This window comes from Miniopterus natalensis, chromosome 15 (genome assembly GCF_054644295.1).
Source record: "Miniopterus natalensis isolate mMinNat1 chromosome 15, mMinNat1.hap1, whole genome shotgun sequence".
In the NCBI taxonomy this organism is placed as follows: domain Eukaryota; kingdom Metazoa; phylum Chordata; class Mammalia; order Chiroptera; family Miniopteridae; genus Miniopterus; species Miniopterus natalensis.
In genome coordinates this window covers 39062738-39075894 of record NC_142095.1, presented here as the reverse complement: position 1 = coordinate 39075894, position 13157 = coordinate 39062738, and the positions used below count along the sequence as shown (strand labels likewise).

General features: G+C 42.0%; 1 protein-coding gene across 1 annotated transcript in view; it reads left to right on the top strand.

Moving 5' to 3' along the window:
* The window catches only part of ERC2 (ELKS/RAB6-interacting/CAST family member 2), a 612577-nt gene that overhangs the window by 357547 nt on the left and 241873 nt on the right, over positions 1–13157 (top strand). The window contains exon 11 of the mRNA XM_087825036.1: positions 2373–2566. Coding sequence (XP_087681162.1) covers positions 2373–2566 — 194 coding nt within the window. The remainder of the gene's footprint in view (positions 1–2372; positions 2567–13157) is intronic.

Here is a 13157-nt window from a genome sequence, read left to right as displayed (position 1 = left end):
GTATAACAAGCCCCATTGATGGGATACATATCATAAAATAATCATCATAATAAGGACAAATGAATAATGCCTTCCCCACGTTTGTCATTTAGTAGTTTTTGCTGTCCTGTCCTGAGAGAGGCTAATTCACTGGCCTACAGTCATACGACACAGGGCCAGATTTAGAATCTAGGTCTTGCAACTAGTAATCCTGTACCCACTTATTAAAAATTGTGATAATAATAATCTTACGAATAAAAACAACTAAAATAAACCACAGTGGCTGACTTCTAGCTCTTTGTGAATCTTTAAAATCTGAGTCAAGAAAGGAATTTTAACTTGTCAGAAGTAAGCAATCAAAACATATTTATTCATTTATTTGAGTGTTTCTAGCTGCTCATTACTCAGTTTATTAATAATTTTTAAAAGATCTTAATGTTATCATTTTGGTAGTTTGAGAAAAATGTCACAAAATGGTTTTTAACTGCCATAAAATAATGGTAAGATAGTGTACAAGTGGAAGGGAATTAACATCACTTTTTTTAGCAATTTAAAAATGGTATTAACTTTTTTTGTTACAAGATTAATGAGTTTATTCTTGTTATCACAAATGAAGTAGTTATTGGAGTATTTTCTTTTAAAATAGACTATCTACTCTGCATTTTAATGGGGAGATTAACAAGTGAAAATATTCATTACTTCAATTTAAAATAAAATTATGAGATGAATAAACTCCTAAAGACATATTAGCTTAGTATCATTTTTCAGATTATTTTAATTATATTGAAACTGTTTACTCATCTATTATAAAGAAACTCAGTGTACATACTAAAAAAATAAAAAAAAATAAACGTTTTCTGAGAAATGTTAGTAAAAGGGGGTAAACTAGTATCTGATAATATGTTGAATTGTTATATTTTCCCAAGATCTTTTGCATAGTTGAGTTTTTTCTTGAATAAGGAAATCTTGCAGCAAGTGAAAACAAATTATTCCCCTTCTATCCTCATGCTTAAATAATATGTTACATGCAGAATATTATTCTAAAATTGATTATTTTGTCATAAATAAGAAATTTATTTTTATTTAATTTTTGAATTTTTTTCTACTAAATCATTGCAAAGACTGTGAACCCTTTAACAGTAGTTTTAGTATTAATTTTTCTAACCATGCATGATTCATTTGACCCCACGGTAGTTTTAGCTTGCTTGCCTTGTTTTTTCCCTGAAATTAAAACCAAAAAGAAAAAAAAAAAAAAAAAGCTGTACAAAAAAAGAAATGAGCATTTGCTCTCCATAGCAAGACAGCAGAACAACTTTAGTCCTAATAAATTGTTAACATTTTATTTCACACGTGGATGCTGGAGATACATACACAGATGACTTCTCTGAACTTTCTATGTTGAATGTGCACTGTTGTTAAACTACTTGCTTTCTCCCTGCCTGCTCTTTGAAGAAGCCAATTAGGAGTAATGGGAAACAAGGGGTAGGCAAAACATTGCAGTGCAGTGTTATTTCCATCTGTCCGGGAATATTTCAGCCAAAAGTTTATTTTGGGAAAAAAAAAGCCATAACACAGTCTCTCACACACACAAAACCACAAATACTTTGGCTGCAAATGATTCTGCAGTGTTGTTGCTGTGTCGTTGCCCGTGTCTGCTCTCGTGTGTAAAGCTGCCACCCCCCCATGCATGTGTTTACAGATTCTCACCCCCGTGCTTGTTCATGAGCGAGCTCCTCCTGCTCCTGGTTCAGGTTAAGCTTAATCAATAGAGCAAGAATTTATGGGTATGGCTGTTCGCTAGGAAGCCCTGCCTCGTTCCCAAGTCTTCCTTTCAACCGCATCTTCTGCTGAAACTTCTCAGTGGGATGAAATGTTCAGCGACCGGTCAGCCAGCCTCTTCTAAGTTCCCTGGCTTGACGTATGCTCCTGATGGTCCTTGGAAAAATAATTTAATATTGTTTCTCCCGGTTCCTCTGTATTGGAAAAGGAAGCTGTTGGCATGAATCACCCTGAACTGTGAGATGATTTGTCTTAGTTCACTTGACAAATGACCAGGTAGACATCAGAGTCTCTACCCCCACTATCCCTGTGTTGTTGGTGGGGAAAAAAGCAAACAGGAGAAATATTTAATGGAACAAAATATCAACAATAAAAGAAACTCTCCAGTGAAACTGTAATAGAATTTAATTTAATATCAGCATTGCTCTAAGGTAGCTGAAATGCGGGTGCGATTTTTCCGGTTTACCTTTTAACTGACAGCATACCCATAATTCTTGGTGACTGTTATTTTTTTTTTTCCCCTCCAAAGTTAATTTCTGGGCCATTGGTGACTGCACTATTCCTTGTTCTAAATTATTGTCTTAACTACATTCTTTAAAAATATAATGTTGAAGGCGCATAATATTGAAGATGACTCCAGGATGAACCCCGAGTTTGCAGACCGCATAAAGCAGCTTGATAAGGAGGCGTCTTACTACCGCGACGAGTGTGGCAAGGCCCAGGCGGAGGTTGACCGGCTGCTGGAAATCCTCAAGGAGGTGGAGACCGAAAAGAACGACAAGGACAAGAAGATCGCAGAGCTCGAGAGGTAAATTGTGCAGCCGTGCGGGGAGTGGCCACGGCGAGGGCAGCCGCCTGCCTCTTTCCCGTCTCAGGGCCCAGTGGGCTGGGGACACGCGTCCCTATTTCAAGTTGCAAGCAAGTTACGCACGAGGAACATGGCCTGTTGGCGATGATGCTGTGCTCCTGTGGACACTCAAGAGGCAACTGGCCTCTCTTTTGATGGCTTATGTACTTTTTTTTTTTTAATAAGTCTTTATTGATTTTAGAGAGAGGAAGGGAGAGGGAGAGGGAGAGAGAGAGAAACATCAATGATGAGAGTCATTGATCCGCCGCCTCCTGCACACCCCCGACTAGAGATAGAGCTGTTACCCGGGCATGTGCCCTGACCGGGAATCGGACCGTGATCTCCTGGATTCTAGGTCGATGCTCAACCGCTGAACCATGCCGGCGGGGCAGCTTATATTCTTTTTAAGTGTTTAAGAAAATAGTGGTTTGGCATTGGTACCAGCGAAGTGTGTAAGAAATTAAGACTTGGACGACCTGAAACCCCAGTTTTTTCCCATGGAAGACAAACATGTATGGTTTAGGTTTGTCACAAGCACAGAATATGAAAGATTATAGTAGTTGGGAATTTATTCAAGATTGGGGGAAAGAAAAGGAGTTCATATCTTTCCAGTGTTTCTTGGCACATCACAATAAATCCACCTTGGGATTTATCTTTTAAGAAGACCTTATGGCATTTGGTAAATAAATATGTTTGAACAGGGTTTAAGGCAGGCCTACCTGATAGCAAATTCTGTCTAAAAACAAAGGAGGTTATATCGGGGCTCCAGACCACTTAGATTTTTAGATAAATCACATCCATATTGTACTTACGTACAGTAAGGACTCTAAAAATAAGCTTTCTATCAGTGCTTTCTCCTGTATTTCATATAAGGAAAGAATTTCTGAATAATTTTACGTAACTCCGTAACCTTTCAGGATTCCTTATTGGTTCAGTAATAAGGAAGAATTTGTCTTTCCTAGATTCAGTGCATATGGAAGAGATCAGCCAATTTTGAATAAATCAGTGAATGTTTGCCAGCTCTGACCAAGACAGTTGTGAGGGCCTAAAGGACTTCAGGATACATGCAGAATAGCTCTCCAAGGTGCTGTGGAAAGATCAGAATGACCTGCATTCTGGTTTTGCCCCTGCTTCATGCCAGCTGTGTGAACGTGAATCTTGTTAGGAGTGAATCTCTAACAACCTATTAAAATGTATCATACTTTGCTGGTACCAATTCCCAGGGTAAGGAGGGATGGTTATATCATTGTGAAAAGTTGAATGTTAAAACAAATTCTCAATATTAAGTGGCTCTATATTAAATGGATAGATTAGTTCTCAATAAAATTTTGATATTTTCAAATATAGTATTTAATATAGTCAAACTCCAGATCAATTAATAACCATTTAAAAATCTTAGCATTATTTGGATAATAATCTGATTTTTATTGCGTGTGGCAAATTTTAGCAATTAAACCAATACTTTTTTCCTGAGTTAAGTGTACAAATTGAAAACAATTTTAAAAATATTTTTATTGATTTTTAGAGAGAGAGGAAGGGAGAGGGAGAGAGAGAAACATCTATGTGAGAGAAACATCAATTGACTTCCTCTCACATGCAGTTGAGCCTGCAACCTGGGCATGTGTCCTGATGGGGAATGGAACCAGCAACATTTCGGTGCTCAGGATAACACTCAACCAACTGAGCCACACTCGCCAGGGCACAAGTTAAACATTTTTAAGGGCTTCATTTTAATTTTAAAATATGGGAATGTTCTGCCAGTCTACCAGTTCTTAAAGACACTGTTAATTTTAGATAAATCTACATGGCTATTTTGGAACTATATTTTAGGACCAAAATTTTCCCTAAGAAGTTAGTATGAGATCACAGAGAAGTTATGGTCATGGCTCTTTTATTGGTGAAAAAACCGAGATCCTGAAAGGTTGACCAGCCTTCTGGATTGGCCCTGTGGTCAGAGAGAGACAAAATTGTAATGTAGGTTTCCTGACTCCTAGTCCACTGCTCTGTGAAGCAGTGAGCCATTGAGAAGATACCTTAGATAGCAATACTGATGATATTAATAATAGTAATTAAAATCACTATAATAACTTATGTGTAGCTTATGCTAATAGTGTGTCTGCTACTCTGCTAAGCACTTGGCCTGTAATACTGTATACCATTTAATCTTACCACAATGCATCCCCATTTACCAGATGAGAAAACTTTATACAAATGAAGTAACTTCCTCAAATGGCAGAGTTTATGAGAATCAGAGTCTGGATTTGAACCCAGGTCTGACACACGAGCCACTGTGTACAACACCAAATAGTCACTTAGCCAGCAGAGAGGCGCTGCAGCTGGGACCCGGGAGGTCTGCCTCATCTTTATTAGCTTTCAAGGGGGAAAGTGATGTGCCCCACATTTAGAAAGTATTTTTCTGCACCAAACTAGCTCTCTAGAACTGTAATTGAAAATCAGGATCAGCTACTATAAATATTTGCATAAAAAAGCATAATTGTATAGTTGGACAGACAGGTCTTAACTGGACGCTTTTGCCATTAAATCATCAGGAATATTCACATTTTTATTTCCTCAATATGGAATGCATTAAAACAACAGTGATTTTACAGGCATTTATCTTTATGTACTTTCTGCACATTTTCTTTATCTCTGCCTTTGCCTCTCCTTAAAGCTGATGCCTCCCAGGCACTGTAATTCATAAAACGTGTGCTGGGACTTGACTCTGTCCCAGCTTTCTGCCTGCCTGTGTCTTGGGTCCAGCAGCAGAGCACAGTCTGGGAAATGTCTGAGCCCCAGCCCCAGCCCTGGCCCCTAAGGAGTTGGGGGTAGAAATCAAGAGGGGAAATTTCTTGGGAAAAGGAGAGCACAGTCTTGGCCTGCCTTTCTGAAGCCTTATCTGCTGGACTCCATGTATATTCTGACCAAGCATCTTCCTTGACTCGTCAGGCAGCCCTTTTCAAATTGGGCAGTATCTCCATTTGCTGGCTTACACTGCAAAATTCATACCTCATAATGTTGGGAACTAAAGATTTCTTAGCAATGTGACATATATCTCCATTTTGGAGTCACGGAGGAGTGTTTGCAATTAAGTTTGTGATTTTGAAAACCCCAAAATTGAACTTGAAATAAATTTGTGGTCTCTGGTCTGTAATGTGACCTACCAGAGTGAAAAGACCTCTTTTTCAAAGCAGCCAGTATTCTAAAATATCCCAGAACTGCAGTCGTGTGCAACAAGAGGCATGGGGTTAGGAATAACTCAGCGCCTGTGACACTGGCCTGCTTCTCTCTCCGAGGGCAAACCGTGTTTGCTTTCTAGTCCCTTAATCTTCTCATTTTTTATTTTCTCCATAATGTATACATTCCAAATAGCACATGCCCTGCACTTACATGGATGCATTCACCTCTTAAATTCCATGTGAATGATGTTTTTCATCAGCCATTAGAGATTCTGCTTTTCAAAGTGTATGCTGCTCCAGTGTGGTCCCCGCATGCAGTCCTGCCTTAAACCCGGGCACTTGATCCTGGCGGGGCGGGGAGCCTCTGCCTGGGACTGCAGGCCGCTCTGGGGGAGTGTGACCAAGGCGGGTGGGGGGGCCTTGAGCAAGCTCCTGAGAATTGGTCCAAACCAAGCTGAGGTCCTTATGCAATCATCAGTGCTGGAGATGACGTAGGCTACACAATCAAGTAGCTAATTGAACATTAGAGAGTGAAATATGCCGTCTTTCTGTATCAGTGCCCGTCCAGGTCTCTGAGTTTTGCTTAGAGTTTTAGATGAATCTTTTGGTGCCTCGGGAAAGAGTGAGGTGAATAGTCTGTCAAACAGGGATGCAGCCAGGTGACTTCTGGCATGTAACCCATGGGAAGGTATCAGGCAGGTGACCTTCCATGTAAGTATCTTAAATATGTTAGGAGGTTTGTAGGCATTTGTCTGAAGGACAGGAAATGCCCCACTCAAGCCCTCAATCCCATCCCTCCCCACGGTGGGGAGGAGGGCGGCTCCTTTGGGCTGCTTCTGCGGCATAACATCCGAACAAAACACGAGGCAGTGCTGCATTACCTGGGTGGCCACTAATGCCACCAGACGTGGACATCGAGGAATCAGTTTAGATGCCTGCAAGTGCCTTACCTAAGGTTGAGAAGCAGGCTATTATTTTTTCTTCTGAATTTGTTTACTAACATGATGACATCATTTCTTTGATGCCTCTCAGAACAATTTTTACAAAGTGTAAACTTAGGCTTTATTTTTTTTTAAACTGTGATAGTGTGTTCTAGAAGTCTCATGGTACGTGGAAGAAACTTGATACCAGTTCTATTTGTTTTGATATGAAGTCATCTTGCTAAGTAATTTCCATTTATGTTTGTTAATATATTTGAAGGAATGTCTTTAAAATAAGTGGCAGGTGGTTTTACACCATCCCTAGCAACCTTCGTGGAAGGTCGTGGATGTCATGGATCCTTTGATGAAAACTAGGAGCCCTCAGAAAAGAAACGAAATCTTAAATGTTTGCTTGCTGTTTCAGTTTAGCATTCCCTAAAGCGTGGCCATGAATCTCAGCTCGATGCACCTCCGATCCAGAAGGACTTGACGCAGCAGCTGGGGCCAGCGTCCCCAGCGTCCCCAGTGACCATGGCCCTACCCAACTCTTATTTTTGATCCGTTGTGTGTTCATAATTACAAAACGCTCTGCAGGGGGATTTCAGTTACAGGCCTTATTGGATCAATGCTTTCACCATGTGCTTAATCTTGAATTTTTTCTTTGTTTTTTCCCACGATCAGTGCTGTTTTCATTAGAAAGTTCTTGTTTAGGCTTTCTTCTGAGGATTTGTTTTGTCTTTCCTTCCCATGTGAAATACTTAAAGCCATTTCTTAATAGTATAGAATGGTGGGGTCCCACTGAGTGGATAGCTGGTAAAGCATTTGTTTATCCACTTTGTTTTTTGCCAATGGTATGTTATAGGTTAACAAAACGAATGCCCACTGTGTGCTCTTAAGGTAGCCCGAAGGGGATCATGATGGTTTTTCTTTTAATTTTTGCTTGGCTTTAGAGATTTTGTTGTTTTGGCCAATTAGAAGGGCTTGTTAAATATTTTTGTACAAATAAATTATCAGGTGTCTGAATATATATTTTCAGTGATGAAGTACAATTCTCATTTTCACAACTGAAAAAAATTACTTTCAGCTTTGGAAGTAAGTGACTCTGTCCCTTCTCGGGAGGCTGACGGGCAGGCGGCCCCTCACCAGAAGCCCTGCCCATGGCGTCTTTGATCATTTCGAGGTGCAGTGCTCTCTGAGCATCTCAAATGGAAACCTTTGAACAGAAAGCCAAATTGCTCGGCTCCTTTTGGTTTTCAGGGAAGAAGGAAAAATATCTCATAGGATATAACCATCCAACTTACTGGTTCAAATAAAATCTTTCTGACATCAGTGCTTACCGCCAGCTCTAATGCCTCAGTCATTTCCATTTCATTTTATTAAATAATAAAATTTTATGTGCACACAGATAGGAACTTTATAAATATTTCTCCAGAAAGGGGCAAATTCTGCTTATGGGTTGCCAAAGCCTACCTGTGGTCCACAGCAGTGCCTGTTGTGACTGTGGGTGTGAGAGCAGGTACCAGGGTTTTATGTACAATATTTAATACAACAGCTTATGGTGCATGCCCAGGACTTTTTTTTTGGGTAATATCTGAAAAAAGTTGCTATCTCGTCCTTCATTTAGTTATAAAACCTGCTAATATAACATTTGTTGGCTGTATGTTGAAAACTAATGCGTTTCCTTCCTTTTATTCCCTTTTGCTACCCCTTTTCTTTCTGCTTACCCTCCAAACTGCTGCTTGCACCCCTGCTCCAATCAGCTTGACTTTCAGGTTAGTATTTTCAGTGTTTCTTGTAACCGCCATTCCCTCCTAAGCTCAATTTGTTGCTTGCACTTGTTTAACAAACACATTTCTGAAATGATTTACTTCTGGCCACCACTTTTTTTTTTTAAATTTCATCCCATGCCTAGGGAAGGCTTATTTTATGAGACCGCTACATAAGTGGGAAAAAGCAAAGAAGAAGATGGAAATAAATCACTGTTGGGCTATTTGATACATTCTGTTCCTGGATTATAAAATCGATGAGAAATCATTGGGAAAACTCCCTAGTGCAAAATTGACTGTGTGGTGATAAAACGTGGAGCAGTGGAAAAAACAAAACGCAGGATGCTAAATTAAACCTAGAGGAATGGAAGATCTGCCCGAGACACAGCAACTTAAAAGCTAAATTTAATAGTGCAAACCATTAGGCTTCTCGCTTAATAAATCACTGTGTTTTGAAAGATTTATAATACTTTTTTAAAAAGTCACTTTTGAAAATTATCAGTGTGCTAGTAACATCTTGTACACACATGTTATTTCCTGTCATTGTTTTGGTTTTTAACTTTTTAACTTTATTTTTATTAGCCATAAGACATACTTTAATTATCTAGGGAATAGCATATGGACCCAAATGTAAAACTAGATTCAGGGTGGACTGTGTGCACCCCAATATTAAGCAGCAAAGTGGGCCTTTTGTTTGAAAACACATCCCAGGTTTGATTCCTCTAAGACAGAGGGTCCAAGTCAGTAACTGATTCTCCTTTAAGCGAAGCAAGACTTCTCTTTTCGATAATATATTATCGAAAAGTCTAGTGGTTTCTTTATTATTGAGTTAATGAGTTTACGAAAAGATACTCATTGTATGATTTGGGCTACCTAGACTTAAAAGACTCACATTAAATTGGCAGCCACTGTAGCTGCTCTTTTGAGAGGCAAGCTGCATTACTTCCTTCGCTTTCCTCACGGTCTGCACCTCTGTATCCTGTCCACTGCTCATCACCAAAGCTGCCAGACCAATGCATTTACACCAGCAGCAAACAATTTCCAAATGAAGCCTCCTGCCCACACACCAATTTTGTCCCACTGCCTGCCCCCAACCCTGTCCCTCGTAGTTCTGGCGAATGAAACCCCTCCTCTGCTTTTCCTGCAGACCACATGGGGTGGGTCACAGAAATTGCCTTGAACTTCCTCACACTGAAGGAAGCCCGTTCTCCATAGTGCCCCAAACAGAGATCTAAACAGAGGCTAAAAGCACAGCCCTGCAGAGCTGCTCTCACCCAGAACCTAATGACTATTAGTTCACTTTCTGGTGCCTCTCTGTGCAGAAACAGACTTCAAATGTGGGTGGGGGAGGAGGGGCCTGGCCACGTGGCATCCAAACCTTTCCTCCAAGCTTTGGATCCGCTCATTTAATGAAACTTTAAGCTTTTCTCCTTGCCTGCCTTTTTTGTTTTCTTTCTCGTTTGCACTCCCTTTGCTACCCCTAACCTGCACCTGTTGGTACCGAAGCCCTTGAGACCAGGGACCCCTTTTGCTCTAACATATCAGGCTTCCTGCCTGGGCCTTCAGATGCTGTCCACAGGCACTCCGCTGTGTGTTTTGGTTTTCGTGCCCAACAACTATATTGTGTGGTATTTAGCTTTTTCTTATTTCATTGTGAATGAACTCTGACTCTCAGAAGACAGGATGCAGGGTTAGGGAGGGGAGAGGTTGTAGGTTACAGGGAAGTCTCTGGACAAGGGGCTGGTGTGCTGAGTGGGTTTGGTAAGACGTTCATGCCAAGCCTCATTGGGTGACTGTGGTCAAATCAAGATCCAGATAATTTCAATATCATTTAACCTCCTGCCCCCAAATGAACACGGTGGAGAAAATGTACAGTCCTTGTAAACAGTCTCTAGTTTTATTTTTAGTGTAGGGAGAGTTGAACAGTCCCCCTCTCCTGGAAATAAAAGGTCTGTGGAGTCTTGGAAGCTTTCTTGAGCTTTGACAAGTTTCCAGAGTTAGCTGTGCTTTCTTTCCAACCACTTCCAGGTTTACCAGTTAAAATAAAACGAAGTGTAACAATGGATGAGTGCAGGATCTCTAGCCCCTGTGCTTTCTTTACGTGGCTCACAACTGAGATCCATGTATTTGTGTGTTCATACCTACAGATATGTCTGTGTATATATGTATATGTGTGTATACATTCATCATGTATTTAAACATAATGTCTGATCTTTCTTACGGTAGAGGTCTGTAGTCTGCCCTTGCCTCCCTGTCGCCCAATCTGGAGTTTGAAAACTTCACTAACTCTTGGGTCTTTTCTATGTGCAGTGGACTCCATGGGAAACTCCCCTCCAACTCTGCTTTTTAAGTGGCCTCGTTTCCTTTTCAAATTCTATGTAGACTATCACACTTAAATGAGGGTGGACAGATATTAAGTATTGGGCTTGGTGAGATGCAAATGTCATTTTCTAAACCTGTTCGGGGTCTCACTGCGGAAAACTACACTTCGGTCCAGAATCTTTGCACACTGAGCGGGCGGGAAACCAGAGAGAGGAACCGGATCCCTGCACTGCACTCAGGGGAGGCTGCATGTGAAATGTGCTCATTTCTAGGAACTCTTTGTGAGATTAGTGTGTGGCTTATGACAAATGAAGTTATCTAGATAAATGTGTGCAGCACTTGACCAAAAAAAGAAAAAGTATCCTTTGGGAATCAGTTCAAAATGCTGTCAGAGAATCAACCAAGTAAAACCAGAAGGCTCGGGCCTCTCCCGGGCTCTCTCATCCTTCAGTGTGCTTTGGATCCTGGGTCAGCTGCTTCCTCGTTTGTGCCTCAGTATCCCCTCTTGGAGAGGAAGGAGCTGTCTCTGGAGAAGGCCTTCTGGGGTCCGCTCTGCACATGTCTGATGGGGGGTGGGAGGGGGATTGGTGACGGGCCTGGCCCATGCCCCCGGCGAGCAGGCTCCGGCTGACGGCTGGCACCTGGCAGCAGGCATGAGCTCATTGTTACAGAGTCACTTCAAACACTTCTACCAAAATAAACTCTTTGTGATGCTTCCTTAAAGCTGAGCCCTGCGCTCTCAATCCCTCATTCTTCTAGCAAAAGATGAAGTCACTCCTCCCGGACCTCAGAGGCCTGCTGCCCGAAGAAGTAATGAAAAACATCTTGATCAGAACGCCCCCTTGCTGTCCTGCAATATGCTCTCTATACGGCCTGTTCTTGGCCCCATTTGCCCCACAAATACGTAGTGAGCACCTACTGTGTGCTAGGCTGAGCGCTACCTGCTGGCCTGCCATTTCCAAAAACTAGCTGATGAAAAACTGATCAAACTGTTGGAGAAATGCTGCATATTACATCCCCTTTTGTATTTACGGCACCCGCGGATGCTACTGCTAATAGAAATAGCAGAAGTAGCAGCCGCAGTCATTACAGTGAGCGCTAGCTGAGGGCCAGCACTGAATTCCTCACTTTTTATGTAGCATTTGCTTCTCATGACAGCTGTATGAGGTTGGGATGTCATTTCTTCCACGTTAGAGAAGAGGAAGCTGGAGTTCATAAAAGTGAAATATTTTGTTCAAGTTAGTACAGTGTGTAAGTGAAGGTTTTCCCCCCAAAGCCAATCCTTCCTGATTTACAGATTGAATCTTTTAAAAAATATATTTTTATTGATTTTTAGAAAGAGAGAGAGAGAGAGAGAAACATCGATGTGAGAGTGCAACATTGATGGGCTGCCTCCTGCATGAGCCCTCAACCTGGCCGTGTACCTTGGCCAGGAGTCAAACCAGTAATCTTTAGGTGCCGATGCCCAACCAGCTGAGCCACACCAGCCAGGGCCACATGAAATCTCTTGCTATTTCAGCGCCAGTTGCATAGTAAAGACTCTGACAAGGCCTGTGCATCTGTGGCCAGTCTGGGTTTCTCCAGTATGATGCTCATAGAATAGATTCCATGAAGCACTTTGAAGAGATACCGTGAGATTCATGCCTGTCCCTGCCCCGCTTCCCAGCCTGAGCTGGTCTCTTGTACACAGATCCTGCCCCTCCAGGGCCACCTCAGGTGTCACTTGGATCCCATGCCTCCTCTGAAGCCCTAGGGCAGAAGCAGTCTCTCCTTTCTTCAGCATCTTCAGCGCTCTCTCTGACCCCTTTTCCTGGGTGTCCTCCACTCCCTCAAACGGAGGTAGTTAGTGTGCCAGGTCTAGCGGACGGCCACCTCCTCGAGTTTGGACGGGTCTCTCACTTCATGCAGTGTGTGCCACGCACAGAGGTGCCAGCCATACTCCTGAATGCTGTGAATGAATGACTACTGAAGAAAGGTGCCTGCGTTAGCTCCTCTCCCCCAGCCACTATCCCCCCGAGATTTGTCGGTGGGCTCTTTCTGGGGACTGAGTTGACTCCACCGGATATCTTATCTAGCTCCATGTGGGTAGCCTTAAGTAAAGATAGGATTGGTTTTCTATCATACTGGATGCTTGAAAATTCAAGAAAAATAACAACACAGATAAAAGGAAAGGACAAAAGACCTCTTCCTGAAGTTGCCTCCTTTCTCCCTACTGCGCCCCCCCCTTCCTTCCCTCCGCCTTTCCTCTCCCCTTCCCGCTTCCCTGCTTACTCCCCCCTTCCCCCTTTGCTCCCTTCTTCTTTCCCTCCGTCTCTCCCTCCCACCCCTTCCCTCCTTTCTTGACTGTGCTTTGAAATGCTTCTCCATG